At 38.7% G+C, this 23976-nt stretch overlaps 1 protein-coding gene across 1 annotated transcript in view; it reads right to left on the reverse strand.

Annotated features, from left to right (window-relative positions):
- LOC149260776 (kinesin-like protein KIN-7O) overlaps positions 1-23976 on the reverse strand; it is a 162230-nt gene that overhangs the window by 120287 nt on the left and 17967 nt on the right. The window contains exon 4 of the mRNA XM_089460964.1: positions 22841-22938. Within this exon, the coding sequence (XP_089317090.1) occupies positions 22841-22938 (98 nt within the window). The remainder of the gene's footprint in view (positions 1-22840; positions 22939-23976) is intronic.

Genomic DNA, 23976 nt, shown 5'->3' on the forward strand with positions numbered 1-23976 from the left:
AAAGTTCATGAGCAGAGTGAAAGGGATGAGCATGGAAGAGACCTAAAAGAATGTTAGGGTTTGAAGGAAACCCTTGGAAACCTTTGTTCTTACAATTGAGGTTAGGGTTTGTGAGAAACCCTCGAAGTGGCCTTGGATATGGTAAAAGCCTAAAACAATGGAACCCTCGTAACTTCTTGATATGATATGAACTGCAAGATGCCATTCCGTTATTCAAGGATCTGACAAATTTAGAGAAACCCTAGAGTGAAATTCCCTAATATGACATGATCAGTGAGAAGCCCATGATAGATTCAGAGAAACCCTAGGAGAAGGGTATGTTGTAGATTCAGTGGTCATCATATACATTGGTGATTGGACTTGGCTACCAATGAAAGAAGATAAAGGATACACGTGGTACTCATGAGGATTCAACCCTTCTGAAGACAACATTGACATATGGTTGATGGATTGTGGTGACTCACGAAGGTTGGATCAAGAGGGAGTTGATATCTTCCTACAATCCTCATCAAAGATAAGTAATTTCAAGACTTATTTTATTTATGACACTATTCTTGTTTAGATTTATCATTTTTGGACTATTCTTTATTCTTCCTGCATGGATATTTGAATGATTTTCTCACTAACTTTTTGGATGAGGATGTGATCAATCTTGAGGATCATCAAGTTGTAGAGTATTGCAGGAAGAGTAAGCTCCAAGCAGGATTTGGTGTAGGAAGAGTGAACTCCAAGTGGGAGTTGATGCAGGATAATGAAGAAGTCGCTCTCCTATCTAGAAAAGGGATGACAATCCTACCTCGTCAGTAGGTACACTTTCATTATGTTTGTTTACTTTTTTATTACTACTCTTGCTCTTATTCTGGGATCAACAGGTACATCTAATAAGTGTGAGGACCAAGTCCTCTATATTGAGATTGAGAAGAATGTCGAGCCATCCCATGATTAGAGTGGCACTTAAATGGACAAAGAGCTTAGACCTTGAAGGAAGGATCCTATCTCTCAAGTTTATGTCTATGATTGAAGAGGTCTCCTATTGAAAGGGAATAGACTATCATGTTGAATGCAATAATCCGATGAGATGATGAAAGAAATATGTCCTTTATACAAGGACTATTCTTAATGACAAATACATTGTTGTGGCAGATGTGTCTGTGATACTAAACAAGGATAAGGTATATGCTCTCAACAGAAAAGGGCTATCATGAGATCTTGGTTCTCGTTGCTTAATGCTCTGTTATCAGATGTTCGTGAAGTGGGCTTCCTCCATGATGTTCTTAAGGAAGAAGCATATCTGGAGCTACCAAAAGTCTTTAAGGTACATGACATGAGATTCAAATGGAAGAAAGTCTCATATGGACTCAAGCAAGCCCTCAGGTCAAGGCATACTTGGATTGATGGTCATCTAATGCGGACACCGACCTCTCCTCAAGGTTGCATATATGACTCTAATATTTGGTTTATATATGTTGACAATTTATTTATGACAGGATTAGATCATCTCTGTGTTCAGTCCTAGAGGGAGCTGACACGTGAGTTTAGATAATCAACATCTTGAGAATTAGAAGGGATGATGAGGACTTCCATGTTAAGAGAAGTATGTTGACAAAGATTTGGCACGATGTTTACATTAAAGCAATTGAGAGAGACTCCTCTTCATATTCAGATTTGATGGATCCCATGATGAGCATACAATTAGATAGATCCTTGTTTTGCATTGTGTACTTTGAGCCTAGATATGTATATTGGACGTCTACATGAAATTAGTATTCATGGACTGACAGACTGTCGGAAACTTGATGGATACACAAATGCTGACTAAGATTGAAAATGTTGTTGACAAGAAAATCACATCTAGAAGCTATTATACCTTGAGGTTTGCCATTATTTCCTAGATGAGCCAAAAACTAAAGGTTGTTACTTTGAGTACAGAAGGCAATAAATTGATGCTAGCATGACTAGTAGTGAGATAGTGTTGATTGAGAAAGCTCCTTAGAGAGTTGTTTGAGCTTATGTTGGACATGACTGTGACATATTACGATATTAAGAACGGGATTCGACTTTCAAAGAATATTGTGTGTTGTGACTAGTCCAAGCAGTCTGAAATTAGATATCATTATATCTGGGACATGATGCAAAGGAGGCATTGAGACTTCGATATAGATTTGTTCTGGAATCGAAGTAGTCAGACTTCAGTAAATGAGCAAATTGTCAACAATCTCACCAAGACTTTGCCAAAAGGGAATCTCTTGGTCTTCAAAGAGCAACTTGAACTAGTGGATGTGACCCTCCCGGGAAAGGGTCATGGCTAATCGAGAACATCGAGTTATACTCTTCCCCCTTGTTTGAGCTCCCAGAGAGAGGAATAGAGTCGGGGGGCTATTGGGGTTGAGTGAACTCATGGACAATAGGTGTGTATGATCCATACCTCATGGTAAGTTTGTATCTCCCCTATTGTCGTTGTAGGGTTGTGTTTCATCCTTACCAAAAATGGTAAGTGTGTACCTCCCCCTACCGAGTATACCCCAATATGCATCCTACCCACGGGCTAGGCTTGCCTAAATTTCCACCCATCTGACCAAATGCTGAGGGATCTTGGGCGTGACTGATCCTTACCACTTGTCGTAAGTGTGTATCTCCCACAAGTGCCTTGGGCGTGTCTGATCCTTACCTCTCATGGTAAGTGTGTATCTCCCACAAGGTTGTGGATGCATGTGTTCTACTACTTGACTCTTAAGGATCAAGCTGGGAAGATCAACAGACAATAGGATAGCTATGATCCTTACCTCTCATGGTAAGACATATCCTGCCTATTGTCGATCAGATATAGGGTGGCAGATTAATCTCCCCCTATTTTCCATGTATATAGGGTGTAAACCAGAGCTCCCCTATGATGATTCTTCTTCTTTAGATCAAGACATCATTCTTCAACTCATGATCAAAGTTCAGACGGGATGCAATGAAATGGATATCTTGTTGATGAAGCTAAGAAGTAGGTCATGCAACTTGACCTAGAAACTTGTAGGGTTTTGAGGATGTAATCGATCTCCCTATTGTCGATTGTGGATTATTCTTCTTCTATGTGACGAGATGAGATGAAATGAGACGAGATGAGACATGAGGCAGCAAACTTGTATGTCCGAGATGAAACTTATGATGATGAAATTTGAACAGCTATGGAACAAATTTCCATGAGAAACCTTACTGCCCCAAACAGAAGCTCATCTACCCCAAAGAGAATTTAGTCAAAAGAAAGAAATATTAGTATTAATATATTTGGGGCACTTTATTTATTATGCTACAAATTTGGGCAACCATTTATATATTTAAAATGAAAAATTAAATTTTGAATTCTCCCTCCAATATTCTCAAAACAAATTATGGCAAATTACAATTATGACATAAGTTATGCTCTACTTGCCTCCATGAGGTACCTATTCGCATGACAATTTTATTATAAATATTGTATCGTTAAACATACAATGATCGTGTGAAAAAGGCTCAGAGGCTCAATACATATAAGGGTGGTTCAATAGTATTTTCATTGGGTGACTCACTTATATACACGGGTCTTTCGCTATCCTTCAATCTCTCGCATATGCACTTTAGAGGCATCCTCTAATATAATTCTACTGGCTCGCATTCAATGGCATCAAATTTCCATGCAGTTTGTATGTTCTATTAGCTCGTATTTCTATTGTTTGCATCTGTTCTATTGCTCAATTATGTGTTATGTATATGGTTCATATCAATGTGTTATGGCAAGCATATTAGAAGGTGATGCAAGAGCATTAGACCGAGCTTGTGATGAAGAAATGGAGTAGAGCTTGACAATGTGGTGGATTGGCCACATGTTGAGTTGGAAAATCGATTTTGTTGTTTTTGTTAGCATTCTAAATATTTAATGTAAGTGTAGGATTGGGAGTAAGTCGAAGAGTCTAGGAATTAAGAGTTATTTCCATTGTAATAATTAGCTCACCATGGTTGTCTTTTCGACTTCCCTCATTTGGAGAGAAGAGGAAATGAACCATTTGTTGAGGTTTGTGAATAAAAGAGGCATCGAATGGGGAGGAGGGTATCTCTTCTCCTGCCTCCAAGTCTGTAGGCTCAAATGAATGAAAAGAAAGTTGTGCAGTAGCATATTTATTCATCAATTTGCCTTTTTGTTCTTTGGGTTCCACTCGAACTGTGTGTGTGCATTTTATTTACATTTCAGAATTCGTGTGACCATCTCTGTAATGTTATATGCTTGTTAACATTTGATTCTTGAGTAGTGGTCGTTTATGCATGTCCCATTTGTTGTGACCTTTCAACATTTCGCAACGCCCCTATTTTTGGGACAGTGACACGCCCTTTTTGATTGGAACGGACCATTGGTGAGCAAGAGTGTAACCATTGACGAGGAGAGTCGTGAGGAGATCATTCCCTGAGTGTGAGGGACATGCTAAAACTGTGGAGAGTTGAGTTGCAGAGACTATGTCATTTCACCATCCCAAAAGACCGAAAACCGAGTTTTGAAGCGCTACAAAAATATGTCGTTGCGCTTACAGCTAGAATTTTTTGCACTGCATTTTGGAGTCCAAATTTCCTTTCGGTCTGTCCATTGCCATCAATTTGTGGTATCAGAGCCACGTTTGAGGTAGAGCTATGTTTGGCATTTGTGTTGTTGTCTATGGTATAGGGAGATGGCTATGCGAGCAAGAAGAGCACGAGGTCGAGGAGGGAGACCCATAGCTAATGCAGAACTCCAAGAAGAGATACAGAGGCTGCAAGCTCATTTAGAGGACATGGAGACAAGCAGTCAATGAGACCTTGAGGTCAGAGATGACTACAGATCAGAGGAGGAAGCTAGAGAAAAAAGAGCAGCACCTATAAATGAAGCTCCAAAAGTAAAATTATTGAGGTCGGTGTTAAGCTCAAGTTTAAGACAAACACCTGAATTGTCTACCTATGACGGTGTTGCCAAGCTTACAACAACCCTCTTTTCTTTTGTACATAAGAAAAATGAATAATAAATAAAAACAAAAGGACCTAAACAAACTTTTTGTTTCTCATAAACAACCCAAAAAATTAAAAAAAAATTGAAGTTTTAGGTCGGAGGTCAGATTTATAAAAGGTCTTTTTAAACAAAACCATAAAAACACCCGACCTTTTGACCATCTGACTAGCCGACCATTCGACCACCCAACTAGCAGGTCGGGCCGACTTACAATTTTTTCGTGAATAGTACGTCAGACCGCCCAACTACCTGACCATTCAACCTGAAGACAAAACCCGACTATTGTATAGTCAAGGATGGGATGAAATAAACCAACAATAATAAAAACCATCCGATTGTCCGACCCCCGACTGTAAGACCATCCAAATAAAATATTATTTTTCTTGACTTGCATGTAGTCCGCTTTTTGAAATAGAATTTTAAAAATTCTTTCGTTTCACGTTTGATTGATTTTCTGTTAAATCCTCATTTAATATCTCCGATCCTTTCTCCTTTCCTTACTCTATGGGAAATTAATGAACACGTTAAATTCTCGTATTTCTAATCAAAATTCTTAAGTTTTTAGAGTATTTCACCTGCATGTTGTTCTCGTAAGCCTGGTTCGAAGAAAGATTGAATTAAGGAAAAACAATACCATTTTCAGAAATTCTGTGTAAGAAGGATGATATTATACAAATTTCTAAATTCAATTTCAAATTTTAAATAAGGAAAGCTTATATATGCTATGTTTTTGTTCATAGGTCATAAAATGGGGAGAAAGGGAAAATCTCCAGCAGCAAAGCAACAAATCGAGTAGATAAGGGAGAAAACTAAGGAGATGGAGAATTCGCTACCAGAGGAAGACAGCTTCAATCCGTTCCTCATTTCAAACTCAACTTACAAGACACAAAAAGCAGGTACGATGAGATGGAAGGAGATATTTGATTTCTTTGAGAAAAAAGAATGATTAAACAACACAAGATCTTCTCAAACAAACAATAATTTTGAAGCAATCAGAGCAATAGAGTTGCATAAAGTAGCAGTTAGGGCCAGAATTTTTCCTTATTATGACAAGGTTTCATGGATTTTCTCTCATGTTGATATTAAAACCCAAACAATATCGGACCATCAACAAATTGTCATAGCCTCATGGAAAGTTGAAGTCTTATCGACTATCTATAAACTCAGTCCCCTAGAAATCCACCTTAATGTTGATTTCCTTAAGAACTTTCAAAGCAATGTCTTCAAGAAATGTGGAGAGAGTTATGACAGAGTGATTGAAGATTGGTTAAGGGAAGAAAATCAAGGTTTCAGGCTCAGAGCAAATAAGGAATATCCCATAGCTATTTTTAAGAAACCCATAAGATTTCTTATCAAAATGCTAACCAGATTATATGGGGAACAAGATCTTAAGCATTGTAAAATCAAATGGATTCCAATAATCCATAGCATTTTAAATGAGGAGAAACATCTAAACTGGGTTGAGATCTTGTCACAGAATATCACAGATTCATTAAAGTTGTCATTATCATCTCCCCCGGCTACAAACATATTTTCTACATGTCTGCCTATTTGATAGATATTGTCATTGCCTCAGTTCCATTCCCACTCATGAAATGGAACTACCTGTCTGATCAACAACTACCCATCCAAAATTATGCTCCTATCTAGTGGGAGTCTAATTTTAAATATCATTTTTACAATATCTGTCATTACATTTTGATTCCTTTCCATGAAATCCTGTTTGGAAAAATACCTCCCAGAATTAGTCAGAATTTGAGAGAAGGCCTAGAGTCAATTGGTCATTGGTTTGTGGAGGAGTTATTTTCTTATGTCAAATTTTTTGGAAGTGAGGTTGGTCCCCACCTTCTGCCCCGATATATCTCGAAAAGGCTTGCTCTGAGAGAAGTTGCTAATCAAGTTGTTTTAAATGGCCAAGCCAAAAAGTTGAGTAAACTGCAAAAGAAAATCTGGCCTAATTTTCCAATCAAGTTTGGTGACATAAGTATCCGAGACAGAGGGCACGGATTCAAAGAAGCCAAAGAGCTTCAAGAAGTTTGGTTATTTTCTTTGCCTCATTATGACTATGATCCTAGTGGAATTATTAGCAGTCATTATATAACAGTCAACTATATGAAAAATTTTACTCATCAAGAACCCCCTTTTGATGAGATTTTTATAGATATTGATGACTTTCAGCAGGCTGTTGAAAGAGGCAAACTCTTAAATAGTGAAACAAGAGACCAATTGCAAAAGTTTAGGAAAATTTGTTGGAAAATTTCTTAAAAGAAAAGGGTCTCCATCTCAACATTTCATTTGAACAGTTAAAGACTTTTGAATTTTTCTCAGTTTAATTTCAACCAAATCACTTCAGATCCTTCTGTTGTTTCTCAAAAGGAACAAAGGGTTGAAATTGAGAAAACAAAATATTTTGATGTCATAGGTAAAGAAGTTGAGGCCATACCAGTGGAAATTCCAAAGGAGAAGCAAGAAATGTGAAAATTTAGAAACCTGAATCCTATTGCAAAAACTGGAAATTACTCTCCTAATTGTTAATTAAATTTATCAATCTATTTATTGTTTCCTACAACAAATACCGAATAATTCACACCGCAACTTACACAAATAAAACTACGGAACAAATAAATGTTGGAAGAAATACTAGCACACACACACAAATTCAAACAGTTATTTTTGGACCAATGTCCCTGGAAAAACCCAACTTGGAAAAATCGGTGCAATAGTGAAGGTTTATTTTACTATGCAGCAATGAAATCTGAGTACATCTATGGATGCCCAACTAGCAATTCAAACAGCAAGAAAATCCGAGTAAAATACTTGAGGGAATTACCCTTCTCCCACAAGCAATCTCTGGCTAGACTTTCCCTGCCAAAACTTGGCCTCTTGGAGCACTGCGTCAGCCTCTACGTAGCTAGCTGGACGGCTTGCTTTGAACAGGGCTCAGATGAAGTCATTCCGCCTCTAGAAGCTGAGAAAATTGTCTCTCCAACTCTCTGGGACTCCTTCCCGGCCTCTGGAACTGAGAATGAATTTTTCTCCTCACCAAATCAATATGTCTGACTAAAGAACTGTGCAGTCCCTCAACGTTGCCTCTCTGGAATAATTCGACTCACTTGTTGCCTCCCTGGATCTGGAAAATATTTCCTTTGGTTCATTGTCCATGCCCCTCTCTCACTGCTTCGATCTCACTAGCTCTCTCTCCGGCAACTAATTACTGCTACTCTAGAAATCGATCTGCCAAGAAATCGAACTGCTCAAGTTATTTCTCCAAGCCCCATCGACTTCTTCTTATAATCCTTTATCAAGACTTCAACAACCAAGATTAGATCTTAATCGATGGTTAGGATTAACTTGAAGTCAATCCATGTGAGTTTCTAGAACATTCACACCTTGACTTAATTAATTCTGATTAATTAGTCATATTCCCTAAGTTTGGACTTAGGAAATATTTAAAAATTGACTAATAATCTAATTAAGTTATTTCTAGGTGGAATTTCCAGAAACGATTTCTGGGTTTTGGAGATCTCATGCGTTCTAGCCTCTCCACAAAATTTTAAGGCTAGAACACAACCAATGCTACAAAAACTAACACTCCCTCTTAGCAAACAATGTGTTCTAATGCTCTACTGCACATCCTATGACAGCTCTTTGTCTCTACATCATCTCCTATCACGCTACTGATGTCTGCCTGCTGCTGCCCACCAACCACTGCACAACGCGGATATGTATTGCTGCTGACCCTGCTGAACTTCTGCCAACACTGCATCTACACTGCAACTCCCTCTCCATCTGTTGTTGTTGCAACTTCAACATCTGCAATTGAAAAGCATCCTAAATACTGAATCAATTGTGATCAGTATGATGCATTTGTCTCCCAAGTCTTTGACTGTTGCTAGTATCTGTGTTGTCACTAAGGCATCTGCGTTGCTACTGACTCTGCACTGCTCCCAATTCTGCACTGTGCTCCCCAACATATGACTACAACTAGACTCCGCATCTGTCACTCTGGTATCTGACTGCATCTACTACCATTGATCCATTCTGCTACTGAAAACTGTGGGCCCCTATAGCAAGGTATTGATCCAATAGGTGGACCTCCTCAAGAATCATGCCCATCTGTAGCACTCTGGGCTACAACACCAAGTCAGCCCACTTCACTCCTAGGGGTATGTCAACAAACATGGCGAAGTCTTCCTCCAGCCCAGAGGACAGCCTATTGATCTCTGTTGATGTTCCCTGTTGGTCTTGCTTCTCCTCCTTATCCTTCTCTCTGAGAGGACACTAGGTAATGTAGTGACCAAGCTCACCACATCTGAAGCATTTGACCTTTGACAGGTCATTCTTCTACTTTCGTTGCTCCCCCTGCCCTTGACTAGGACCCTTAGATGCGAGGGCCACATTCTCCTCCTCCTTCACTTGCTTCGATCCACTGTTGTTGCCACTGATGGAGCTCTTCACTAGAGCTCGTCTCAACTCCTCCTGCTGCAAGTCAACCCACATCCTGTCCCACTCTGGTAGCTTGTCTCTGCCCAATATGCTTTGGACAAAGACTTGCCACTCCTCAGAGACATTGTTAAGTGCCAATCTCACAAGCTTTGTGGGTTGAGGTATTGTTCCAGAAGTTGACAACTGATCCCGGACCTCCTGAATCCTGGTGAGGAACCGGTTTATGCCTTCCCCCTTCTGCATCCTAGTGCATCTCAGCTTCTCCTCTAAGTACATCTTCCGCTACTCGGAAGTGCCCTGGTATAGCATGGTGAGAGTCTCCCACATTTCTCTAGCAATCCCTTTGCCAGCAATGTGGAAAACAATGTGATCCCGAACACCATCAAGGATCAACCTCTTCGCCCATGCCAACTCCTTTCTGTACTCCTTCAACTGATCTACATCCGTTCGGATAGCTATCACTGCATCTATAAATGTCTTCAGGTCATATTCATCTAGAAGGAAGGACATCCTTGCCTTCCAGATGACATAGTTGGAAGCACCATCCAACCTGTCCTGATCTCGAAGTCCAGCAGTGGCCATCTCAACAAATGTCGAAAATCTCCTCTTCCCTTCTGCTCAGCTATTCACACTCCCTTTTGGAGTGAGAAACTCTGCACACAACGACTTTTGATCTGCAAGGGAAATCGAACTTCTTGAGACTAGAAGTTCCCTGAGGAAACTTTTCCCTCAGTGTGTGCTCTCCTTCCACCCGACGCTAGTTCTGCTCTAGTAAACTACTGCATCCACCTACAGACCTGCTCTGCGAAAAATATTGGCTGCTCCCTCTGCCTCTGGAATCCCTTCATCTGGAGAGATCGAATTTCTCTGCCTCACACTACCAAAAATCAAATCTCCACAAGAAATTCGGCCTCTTGGCCAAGGTGATTGTGCTACGTCTAGGGATTGGATCTACTGCCCACACTGAACTGCGAAACTCCCTCTTCCTTCGCTACGGAGCTCTCTGGCTGATCATCTGCACTCCGATAAAATGTGAAAATTCCAAAACCCGAATCCGATTGCAACAACTGGAAATTACTCTCCTAATTGTTAATTACATTTACCAATTTATTTCCTATTTCCTACAGCAAATACTGAATAATTCACACTTCAACCTACACACATAAAACTGCGAAAGAAATAAACGTTGGAAAAAAATACTAGCACACACATAAATTTACACAGTTATTTTTGGACCAATGTCCCCAGAAAAACCCAACTTGGGAAAACCAGAGCAAAAGTGAGGGTTTATTTTATTATGCAGCAGTGAAATCTGAGTGCATCTGTGGATGCCCAACGAGCAATCCAAGCAGCAAGAAATCTGAGTAGAATACTGAAGGGAATTACCCTTCTCCCAGAGGCAATCTCTGGTTGGACTTTCCCTATCTAAATTCGGCCCCCTGGAGCACTATGTCAACTTTTGCACTGCTCTGCATAGCTGGCTGGACGGCTTGCTCTGGACTGGGCTCAGATGAAGTCGTTCTGCCTCTGGAAGCTGAGAAAATCGTCTCTCCGACCCTCTAGGACTCCTTCCCAGCCTTTGGAACAGAGAATGATTTTTTTTCCTAACCAAATCGATCTGCATGGCTGAAGCACTTCGCAGTCCCTCAGCGTTGCCTCTCTCGGATAATTCGACTGACTTGTTGTTGCCTCCCCAGATCTGGAAAATATTTCCTCCGTTTCACTGTCCCTGCCCCTCTCTCATTGCTTTGATCTCACTGCCTCTCTCTCCTGCAATTGATTGTTGCTACTCTGGAAATCAATCTGCCAAGAAATCGAGCTTCTCAAGTTATTTCTCCAAACCCCATTGACTTTTTCTTATAATCCTCAGTTGAGGCTTCAATGGCCAAGATTAGATCTTAATCGATGGCTAGGATTAACTTGAAATTGATTTGTGTGAGTTTCTAGAACATTCACACCTTGACTTAATTAATTCTAATTAATTAGTCATATTCCCTAAGTTTAGACTTAGGAAATATTTAAAAATTGACTAATAATCTAATTAAGTCACTTCAAAGTAGAATTTCCATAAACAATTTTTGGGTTTTGGAGATCTCATGCATTCTAGCCTCTCCACAAAATTTCAAGGCTATAACACATCTGATGCTACAAAAACTAACAGGAAACAGCGAAAACAACAGCAAAGGAAAAAACAACTGAATAGGAAATTATTCAAATTAATTCCCCAAAAGAGACAGAATAGAAGGAACCAAAGACTACAATGGCCAAAGAAATGGAGGTAGATGAGGAAAAAAAAACAAGTATCTAGTGAAACCATCACCAAGAGGAATGAGGAGAAAATGGAATCACATCAAAAAAAGGGTATTTTCTCTACTACGTCTCCTTGAACATTAGTTTATGAGTTAGAAGCAGTTCCAAATACAATTCCTTCTATGACAGATTATTATTTCAATACTCAAACAAAATTAGTTGTTAGGAGAACAAAGAAAAGGAAACATGATGCTTTGGAGATTGTTTCTAAATTTAGCTGGCAGGCTCAGGGAGATGTGAAAGAAAAAGCTCAAGAATCCTCTCAGGCTTTAGGAGCTTTTGTTAATTACAACCAATATCATTTGAATGAGCTTGCAACTTCATATGATAACAATCTACAAAAAATCAAAGTTTTAGAGAAAAAATTGGAGAAAATTGAATTGTTCAATGAAGAAAACTGGTAGAAGTATTCTGCAACTCTAATTCAAGGATTCGTTGTAGAAAGGGAAAATCTACAGAAGCATTTTCAAAAAGAATTGAAAGAGGTAAATGCAAAACATGAACAACACATTCAAAAATTAAGAAAATTACATGAAGAGAAAACCCGCATTTGGAAGGAAGAAGCTGAAAATAATTATGAGATTATGATCACAGCCTTGAAAGAGCAAATCAAATCTCTTCAGAATCAAGAAGCAACACAGAGTATGGGAGTTTTTTTAGAGCAAGCTTTACATATTTGTCTAATTTTAAGAAAAATCAATCAAATTTCTATAAAAAGATGGATAAGATCTCAAGGGTTTATCAAGAAATTACAGACTTAAATGAAAGCACTAATTCATGTTAGAAAATCGGACAGGCAGAAAGATTTTCTTATTCTTGATAATTACTTGTGATGTTCTTGATTTATTATTACGATTCTTTATATCATCTTTCTTTTACTTCATCAAGCAATTACCTAAGCGAAAGCACATAAAACAATGGACACCAGTTGTAGGCACTATGTCAGGGCAAAAACCCCCATCGAGTGGAAACCCCAGTCAAAATTCTCTTCCTTTCAATGGTATTCTTTGAGACTCTTCACCCTAGACAAAGACCAAACCTTCCCTCCACACCAAGTCATCCTCCCAGATGTTCGACCTCTCTTCCAGCAACTTCAACTATTTAGCAGCTTCTGACATCAACAAAACTTGGAAGACTTCGATCTCCCAATCTAGGGCACAAAACAGAGAGAGAGAGGCACCAATTTTTTTTTTTTCTTTTTCTCCTTAGACTCCACTCAACTCGCACTTCTTTTGGCTTCCTGGCTTCACACATCGTACTTCCCAACGTCCTTAGAGATATCGAACTTGCTTGAGATGAAGTGCTCCAAATGAATTCAGCTTGCTTGTATTTATAGGCTCGATGTGAGGTCAAATTAGTGTCCTTAGGCCGACTTGATGTGGACGATACATAAATTACATTTGACTCAATACTTAACCTTTTTACATGATTCAAAAGCCCAATATGGGTCTCTTTAAAAGTACAATAACTATACTAACTCAGAATAAATCCTAGAAGTCCTCAATGGGGACTTTGACCTAAAACATGGTGACCCAAGCACGAAACCCATTCTTTAATAAGTCACAATAATAATAATAATAATAATTATTTTCTTTATTCTGTTAACAAGTACATTACAAGATGACTCAAATACATTAAATGAAGACCGAACCTAGTTACATTTGCCAACACTCCCTCTTAACTAGGGAGGTATTCATCATATAGAAGTACAAGGAAGATCTTAACTATATGAACCATGAAGAACTTTAGGCACCGCAATGCCCTAGACTAGATACCTGATAAGGGAAATCTATCCATTGGTCTCTCAACAATTGAGGCACCACAATGCCATGGACTAGATACCTGATAAGGGAAATCTATCCATTGGTCTCTCAACAATTTAGGCACCGCAATGCCATGGACTAGATTCCTAACCAGGGCAATCTATCCAAGTGGGAATAAAGTGGACTCAAGCTTTCAGCCCCTCTAAGTACCACAAACTTACTTGCTAACCACCAACCCAATAATCCACGTGTGTATCCAAAAATAGAGCTCTATAATCAACACCACCTTTTCCAACTTCGACACCTAGACATCAACACAAATTATCAGCCAAATGTCCTCCCAGGCAATGCTTCACTCATAGATCCAACAAATCAAGGATAACCAATCTCTCCCAATCAAACGGATTGGTAACCAGCATGCTATCAACAACTTCGAGAGATTCACCTGTACAAACACAACCGCAATCCATAATACACTTTCATATGTACATAATCAAATACAAACCTCCGGGGTCTTGATGTTGCTTCGCAACTTTTCATAGTAGGACTATCAATCGAATCTCTGACATAAGATTCCTCAAGCATACACTTTCCTTTCCTACTTCTCATGCAGCAACATATTCTTCAATCGGATCCTGCTTTCTTTCTTTCAGCGGCACCTCAAAATGCATTCTCCAATTTCCTTCTCACTCATGGCCTTCACTAAAACTTACGACTGTTAGTCTTGGTCTAGTGCATGACACATGAAGTAGAGAATCATATCTGTCACTCCCTTTTAATTAGAGAGGATCTAATCATTGTTGTACAAAGAATATTCTCAACCATCTTCTTATCCTAAGGAGATTTCTTTCATTCTAGCTCCCTCTTAATCTAGGCTGATTTCTTCTATTTTCATCATCGGAGAATCTTTCGTGGCTTCCAACCATTTTCATCAGAGTTATCATCATCCTCATCATGCTTATCACATTAACGAACATCTTCACCATATTGAAGATTGTGTACATGCACAACTTAGATAGCAAGTACAACCAAATCTATAGAAGCATGAAGTTTGCCATATTAGAATCACAGAAGCATTTCAACTTTATACATATCAGGTACCCAAACTTAATTACAAACAAGAGACATATACTCTTCAACATCTTGCCAGGGACTTTATCATAAACCATAGACTACTCCATAACAACTTTATTCCATCTAGGGTTTCAATGTTTCTTTCAAAGGTGTAACATACCTTACTACAACATATAGTAAACCCTAGAAACAATTCAAACAAATATAGATCTATAAGGCATCTAACAACTTCGGGAATTCATATGTTAGATTTTCCACTAGGGTTTAATAAAAATCCTAGATTTCATACAAGAAAAGCAATCACAGCTTGGTCATTAACATGACCAGCTTCCACTAGGGTTAGCTGCATACCCTAGACTTTCAATCAAACATCAATCCCAACTAAAACTTTGAATTCATCAATCTTACAAATCTCAAACCATCATATTGTGTTAAAATTGGCAACTAGGGCCAAACTCCATATGGGTCACCTTATTTATAGACGCTGATATTTTTCTTGGATTCCTCTCACCGAGAGGTGTAGGATTGATCTAAAGATCATCCCATTTCGAGATATGAATTTATTTGTATTCTTGACAATTTGTCAAGGTCAACCAGCAAGCAAAATAGTCATTTTCACCCCCAACTTAACCTCAACGTTGCATATAAAAGGAGGAGACCTTGTGGCATCATTTTACCATCTCATCCTCACATCCTTCTCTCTCCTCACTTGATTGGGTACGCATAAAGGAGTATCATCTCTCACACATGCAAAGGAGGAAGTCTGATTTCTGTCTAGGGCTGCGTTGACCTAGTTTGGCCGAAGCTGCAGGGTGACTTTTGGACAGCATTGATCAAGCGTTGACTCTTCTTATTTGCTGATTGGGTTAGGCTGTTGCTCCTTGGCAGGCCGCAGTTTTGGGCAGCTACTTTGACCACACTTTGACCCTGCGTTTACTAGCATTGAATTTCAAAGAGCTGACCGCAGGTTTTGTTGAGAAATTGAGGGCAATTTAAATATTCGATTTCTCTTAACTATGATAACTGCTTGTGATATTAATTCCTTAGATTCTGCTTCTTATTGTTAACATGAGTTATTATCATCAACCAGCTATCAAAACAAGAAGATCAACAATGCACAAGTACACAAGATATTGGCACCAAGCCAAGGCAAAAACGTCTCCAAATCGTGAGAGGAAAAACCCTTTGAACTATTTCTTATAGAATCTTTATTGATGAATTCCAAGACCCAAACTTTGACTCAACAATGCCTTAAACATCAAAATGACAATACCTCCAAACATGTACCCAAATGATGCAGGAGCATACAGCTCAGCAATTTCATTATGTTCTAGTTAACTTAGGGGGTCTTGTGTTTTCAAGGAAGTTGGATTCCTATGTATGTAATTATTAATGTTTTGAGTGATTAGAATAGGAATTAATTAGATATTGTGAGGATATTTGTAAATGCTCTCGAATGTAGGAGAACATGAGTAATGATGAGTGATGACGAGAGAGTTGGAAATCAATTATAAGTCTTAGACTAGAAAGTGGTGTCATGATTCGTGGAACTAGAGAGGATTCTTAGGGATTACTGGAGTTAAAAGTGGACTTAGAGGATATTCAGGATTTAGTTCAGCAGATTAAGGATCTGAACCAGAATTGGTTAAACAGAACCTTTTGTATAAATGTAAGCCTAAAAGGCATAGTAGGAAGTAGAGAGTAAGTTAGTCAGTCAGGAGTCAGAGAGTCAGTCATTTAGGCCTACGGGCAGGAAAGGAAAGGCCACTGATATTGAAAATCAGGCCGAGGAAGAAATTCCTGTGTAAATGGTTGTTTATTAATACAGATAACTTGATTCTGAGTTTGTGTGATGTGTATTTGAATTATAAGTTGTGTGTGAACTTGAGTAATTCTGCATAACGTAGGTTGCAGGTGTGCAGAATCAGAGAAGAAGTGCAGAGAGGAGTGTTATGGTTTTACACACAGACAGTATTGGAGAAAGCCTTTAATGTTACAATGAAGGTGAAGGAAGCATAAAGGTGCGAGCGGAGATCAAGATCAGAACAAGTGAAGATCGTGAGACGAAGACAAATACACAGGCAGAAAGCTGAATGGGTGATTATACAGTAAGAACCAAAAGAACGTAATGGTGCACAGGAACTGTTGGATCCATCGGATCAACGAACGAGTTGGTGTGCAATAGACAACTGAGATTAAGTCGCGCAAAATAAAGTTAAGAAGATGAACCGCGGAGATTAAACCCGCATGCTAGAAGAAGGATGAAGCGGTCTCGCAAGGGGTAAGCAGTTTCTCGTGTGCCCTAAAGGTAGTAAATGGTATTTCTGAATTCTACGTGATTAGCTTTAGCAGCTGACACGTAGCACATAGTGGAAAGAGAAAACCACTTTTCTCGCGTGCTCTCGACCTGATATCGGTCGTGCACGATTCCACGAGAGATTGCGCGATAGTCGTTGGATCAAGCGGGATTGATCAACGGTGGAGATCAGCCAAGCTAGTTGGCAATCGGGTGATGCGACAGCCGCTGGATTGGGCGGAGCAGATCAACGGTAGAGATCGTCTGGTTTAGTTGATGATCGGGTGACACGATAACTGTCGGATTGAGGAATGAGATCGACGGCAGAGATTTAACGCGCTAAGGAGAGCATCGGTATATGTGCAAAGGTTTGAAGAATGGCGGAAAGGTAAGGTTTAAGTGTGGGTTTGAAATATTTCTATTATATGGAAATTATAATAGAAATAAGCGGAATTGGTGTATTTCGGGTTAAGAATTAACCAAAGATTATGAAGGGTTGTGTAAGGTTCCGCTTAAAGGTTTATCAAAGGTTTAGACTTTGGATAGTTAAGTCAAGTGTTTCCGCATAAAGTTTATTTAAGAAGCCTTGAACCTTATTGAAAGAGAATTTTCCCTAAGTATGGAATATTTAGAATTCCTAGGACACACATAGTGTGACATGCAATAGAATTTGCATATTGTGGGTATATGCGGCTTAGGCTGCATCATCATGGTATAATGTGGCTTAGGCTGGCATCACCAAACAAGTTGTCTCCTTTTGCAATTATGAACAGTATAGCAGGTCTGCAACAAGAGTATGACAGTCAGCAAATATGGTTTAGGATAGGCTCATCTAGCCTCCTCTTATCCTCGCACTTCTTGTAGACTCATCATTATTATAATAACATTTTGATTTGAGCTTGATCTAAGATCTCGTGATGCCAAAGGAGTGACTGTTCTAGAGCAGCGAGAACAGAACCTTCCACTTCAGAACGTAGACACACGTGCTAGGAGAGTTAGGGCTCTTCTAGCCCTTTGATGACTTCGATCTCCTTGGAAATGACTTCCTCCTTCAAACGATTGCTAGATTGGACCTCTAACCCAATAACATACTCATATAAAGTGATGCCCTAGATCAAATCAGAATGCCACACGTGTGAATAGACTTGATGATGAACTCGGATGATGGAATAGACTTCCTCATTGACTGCGGCTACCTTCTCTTCAACCCTTTCACTTCGCTTTTCCTTCATGAATGAATGTGAATGAATGTGTTGTGAGGAGGTATCAATGTTTCCTTTATATAGGCTTGCCCCCTCATCTATGGGCCAACGTGATCCCTTGATTAGGCTGACATAATAAGAGGCTTCCAGAATTGTCCAAATGAATTATTTCAAACAGTTTCTTTGCATCAATTCAGTGGGTACATTTTAGAGTATTTCATTGATGTTCTAGTCTCGAAATTTTGTGGAGAGGCTAAAACACATGAGATCTCCAAAACCCATAAATCATTTCTGGAAATTCCACATAGAGATGGCTCAATTAGATTATTAGCCAATTTTTAAATATCTCCTAAGTCTAAACTTATGGAATATGGTTAATTAATCAATATTAATTGAGATAAGGTGAGAATTATGTAGAAACTCAAATGGATCAGCAGGGAATTAATCTAGGCCCTTGATTAAGTTTTAATCTTGGTAGTTGGCGCTCCAATATAGGATTATAAGAAGTCGATGGGTAGATGGAAAACACACTTGTGAGAACCACAAAGAGTTTGATTTCCTTGGAGAGTTTGATTTTCCAAAGAGTCAACAGTGTTAGGAGAGTTCGGGCTTCAGTAGGGAAGCAAAGACAGTGAGGGGTAGAGCCAGTGAAGCCGGTGGAAAATTTCCAGATCTGGCAAGTGCATTTGCAAAGAGGCCAAGATTTCTCAAGGAGGTTGTGCAGTCCCAGCGTAGAAGCTTCAGTGGGCAATTCAATTTGCTGAGGAAGGAAGATGTTTTCAATTCCAGAGGCCAAGCAGAGGTTCCAGAGTGTTGGAGAAGTGTTTACCCAGTCAGCAGCAAGCAAGACAGCTTCATTAGAAGACGATCTCGACAGCAAGTGTGGCAGGCAGCCTTAGGTTGACATAGACCCTGCGCAAGCCCAATTGGATAGCTTGCTTTTCACTGGAAGTCGAGTGTCAGGATTGCTCGGAGTGAGGGTAATTTCCCTCAAGATATTTTTGCCAGTACTTTCCTCTTCAGGATTGCCAGTTTCGTCATCCAGATTGTACTTAGATAATGTCACTACTACATAATAATATAAAACCCTTAGCTACTGCATTGGTTTTCCCATGTTGGTTTTTCCAAGGACTTGTGTCTAAAAATAATTGTCATATTTTATGTGTGTGTGCTAGAATTTCTTAAGTTTCCAGCACTATTTTTCTTTCGCAATTTATTGGCGAAAATCACAGTGTGAATTATTTGATATTTGTTGTAGCAAATAAATTGTTAAATAAATTAATAATTAGGAAGATAATTTCCAGTTGTTGTGATAGATGAAATTTTCACAATGTTATCCTTGTTTGACTCTTTCCACATTCTCCTTGCCTTTTGTATTCCTTGTCAAATCAAGCATTAACTGGAAAGCAATTTGTTTCAGACTTCTTAATTTTTGCTCTTTTGCACTCTGCAAGTGCATTTTGAATTAAATGTGTTGATTCGTGACTATGAAGGTCGTGGATTGGAATTTTCTCCTTCTTGAAGAGCCTCTCTAACATTATTTTGAAGGTATTACAATTTTTTGGAGACAAAATAATTCTACCCTTTGGGAGATTTTGTTGAACACACTGAGTTTTTGACCCTAACTGCTTCTTTCCAGTCCAAGAGAAACTTAAATAAATTGACTTGTGATCTAATTTTAAGTCCCAAAGTTGATCTCCAATCAAAAATTCCTCCATTTTCTCACAGAAACCATGCGAGCAAATTACATAATCTATTACACTTGCTCCATTGTAAGTATTGCAAGTGAAATTACCAGAGTTTTCCCATCTAGTCAAACCATTACAAATGACTAAATCGAAAGCCCCACATAGAAGTAAGCAATTGTTCACCAAAGATATTGCAGCCCTTGTCCTCTGAAATTCTTTCCCACTGATGATTACTCTCTTTTGTAAGCTAGATAGGGTCGCAATCTTCTTTACAACAAAGAATGCTAGCTTGCTCACTTGTAGTCCTAGCATTGAAATCACCCACTATAAGGACTTCACCTAGCTGAGAATATGTTGCAATATCCACTTTTAAGGTTGCAAAGGGATCTTTGGGGTCAAGCTCGCTACTTTTGTAAGTTCTTGAAACTTGCAGCGCAAAATAGCATGTTGCAATTCTGATTTGATTTCCATTTTCTGATATTTTAAACCAAGTGAATTGTTTATTTGAGTCTTCTTTTTCTAACTGAATGAAATGACCTTCTTTTTCCCTTACTAATACCATGATACCCTCATGTCCTTCACCATTCCCTGCTGCCTTGTTCCACACTGCCATCTTCCACCACCCTTCCAACAAAGGTGTCTTGCACTCTTCATGCTCATGTGTTTCTATGAGGCAAATTATGTCTCTATCTTCTGCAATATGCCCTAACCCAATTCCTAGTCTCCATGGGTGACCTCTACAATTCCAACAAACTAATATTAACGAAATCTGGGTATGACTTGATTGCTATTTGTTTTGACAAACAAGACTCATAGTTGAGTCTTTGTCCCTTAATGCCCATGCTGACCTTGTTGCATGGTTTCCTACTAAAGAGTTTGTTGCCTCTTCTTTGTTACCATCTTGCTTCTCTGTTTTGGAAGGAGGTCCAAAACGTGCCATCACAACTTTACCTTTATAAATCCATGCTCTCTTGCCCTCGTCCCTTGTTGCCCTAACCTTTGACATTTCCTCCCTCCTTTCCTCTTGTTGTCTTATAGTTAATCTTCTTCTAGAAAAGAAGCGAGAAACCCTCAAGAGTTGCTTCTTGCTTAGAATGATATATTTATCATGCAAGCTAGGCATGACGACTTTATGGGCCTGGCTCTCTCACCGTTAATCTTACCCACCCTCCATGCTTGGCATATTTTTCCTTGCCAAAGCAGCTTGTCTTTTAAGAAGTCCCTCACAAGGTCAAGAGTACATTCATTTTTCCCATAGTCTTTCAAGTTTCACCCCTTTAATAATTATGTTTGTTGCTCTATCTTGCCTTTCTTTCTCTATCTTGCATGTTGCCAACCCGAATGTTTGCTTCTCCTTCCCTATTAGAAAAATTGCTAATAGCTTGAGCCCAAGTTTTGGAAACTTTTGTGGAACCTCATGGTTCTCTTCACGGATGTCTGTTTGGGCAACCACATTCCCTTTATCTTGGGATGGTTTTGAATTCACCACCTTTGTACTTTCCACTACAAATTTCTTCATGTTTTGCACATATGTCCTCATGTGTTACCATTCTGCCTTCCCTACAAGAAGCTTCCTATAGCAATGCCACTTGCTCCTTCAAAACTTTATTCATTTCTGCTAAAACCTGATTTAAAGTTGTTACTACATGAAATTTATGATCTCTTTCCTACTCTTTAGCTTCTAAAACTTCCAACCTCTATTTTGCACTTAACAATCCTTTCACATAAAGATCAGATGACTAGGTGAGAGGTGTGGATGTGGGACTATAGAAGGCAAAATCATTAATGACTTTTCCTTTGGGCCTGTTGTTGCCACATGCTTGCAAAGGGGGCTTGTTTGAATATTGCTTATTGCAAAGGGCCCAAGGACTTTCCCTTTGAGACCGTTTTTTCTGTCTACTCCCATTTTAGACAGGGTAGTCTTCATTTTAAAATGCCCCAATATTGTTTGGCATTGACCCAAACCCACTTCCCTGCTTTGGCTGATGAGACAATTTTCACTTGTCCTAGATCATTTGTTTCCACAGGTCCTGAAATTTCTTGTCTTGTTGTCATGTTTGAATGCATTTCTGATGCACTGTCCTTTCATCAAATGTCTCCAAAAATGTTGAAAAATGTGTCCAAAAAACTTCAAAATGTGAGTAAACTACAGCTACTGTATATGTTAAGCTCCGACCCCTTCATTGTTGCAGTGTCGAACTCCTAATTCCTCCACCCATCTTTGAACAGTGCCACTGCAAATGTATCATTTTTGTGGCTGAAATAGAAAGGCGATCACAAGCAAGCTCATGGTGATGTCCAGAACAAAATCGGATTTGAAATGAATCGGATAGGAATTCGCTCAAGATCCTCGTCAAGCTGGAAAGAAGCGTGAAAGGTTAGCCATGAGAGATCTGTGCAGGTCCTCCAATCAATCAAATCGGTCTAGGTTTTCGATTCGATCAAAGTCATATTTTCTTTTTCATTCGATCGTACCCAAATGTGGTATGATACTATGATTCAACGGTGGACACTATTAGCCAACAATCGGCCCCTGCTGCCTGAATTTCCACATTGAGTTTGATCTAATTATAATGAGTCATCGTCCACAACTACAATTCAGCTAAAAGACATCATTCTTTCCATTAATTCCGCATTTCCAATCTTCTCAATTATTTTAATCTTCATTGCACAAACTGATGTTGACTCATAAAATTATCTTAAATAGCTCAATATTATTCGAGATTCCAAGATTATTGCTCGTGTTCCTGAAATCAATGGCACAAATATCAGCAATATATCACCAACATCACAATATATTGTGATTCTCTCATCTTAACAATATTATTGCCAAAATAAATCATGATTTTTTCAAATTTTGTATATATAGCGACATTTTGATAGAAAAATAATATGTTTCCAACCAAGGCTATTTCCAGACAAGCTGCTAATAATTTTCTGTTCTTCAACTGATATTCATATTTTCAAGAATCTGATATTATCCAGTTTAAAAGAAAGGAAAATAAAATACTTATACAGGAGTAATAAACAGACAAAAAGTTCAGGAAAAAGGTCTTAGAGATAACCTGGTACTATATTGTTCCCGCATTTTTTCTTCAGCAACAGAAAGTTGTTCAGTTAGCTGCTTACACTTGTCTTCACTTAACTCCAACTCCACCTTCAACTGCTCAAAAGTTCATTAAGTACTTTAAAAACTTCAAAGGTTTGAATGGAAAGAGAAAAGCTAAAACAATCAATTGCATCAAAGGAAGCGGAGTTATGTGTACGACGTTCGATTCTATAAAGTCCATATGCATATGAATATTATGATAGATATTTCAACAAAAGATGCATTTTATTATGTCTAGGCCTATCTTTGCTCTCTTGCATGTGTACTCCTATGCATATAGATAAGCAGGGTCATGCCTATTGGGTATATCGTTTTAGTGGGTAAACAAATGGATTGAAATATGTGCGTATAAATGTATGCACATACACATATAGAACTTATATTTATGCATGTCTTTACGATAATTTTATGCATATATACAATGTAAAGCCATGAATATATTGGACATGTATAGATGCATACGCATATCCATGAAGTATACAAGAGGCGAGAGAGAGAGAGTTGTTATAATAACTCCCAAAAATAGAGTAACCTCAACATATGTGCCAACAGAATAAGGAGTATTCCTCAAATCATGCTAAGCAAGCCCATAAAAGGTGGATTGAGGTTCTAGATAGATATGTGAACAAAGTGGACAATGACCGATAAAACAACCCCTGAAAAAAAAGATGCCCTGAAAAAATGTGCATGAAACCTCAATCTATGCATTATGACCAAATCAAACTCCTCATCAAGCCAAAAAGATGGAACACCATTGGAATGTGTACCATTGGAATAGTGTCACTATTCACAGATAAATGTGTGGGGTCAACGAAAAGTAAGCTTATGAAGACTTCAAAAATTTATTGATGCATCATAGTGTTACAAGTAATGTGTAAGATCATTCATCTAAAACATATGCTATGATCAAGTTCCAGAGGTGATCCATTAACAATTCAATAGTACTGCCAGAAAAAAACTACTAGTGCTTGCGATTCACAAATTTGTTAGGTTAATTTCTTCTAGAATTTAAATGAAAATGCCCAGATTTATATGTGCTCAAATGTAGGAAAAATTAAGTCATTTAGACATTCACCAACAGCGCTGTATATT

Source organism: Pinus tabuliformis, chromosome 6 (assembly GCF_031772625.1).
Source record: "Pinus tabuliformis cultivar Carrire ecotype Pingquan chromosome 6, CPIR1, whole genome shotgun sequence".
NCBI classification, from domain to species: domain Eukaryota; kingdom Viridiplantae; phylum Streptophyta; class Pinopsida; order Pinales; family Pinaceae; genus Pinus; species Pinus tabuliformis.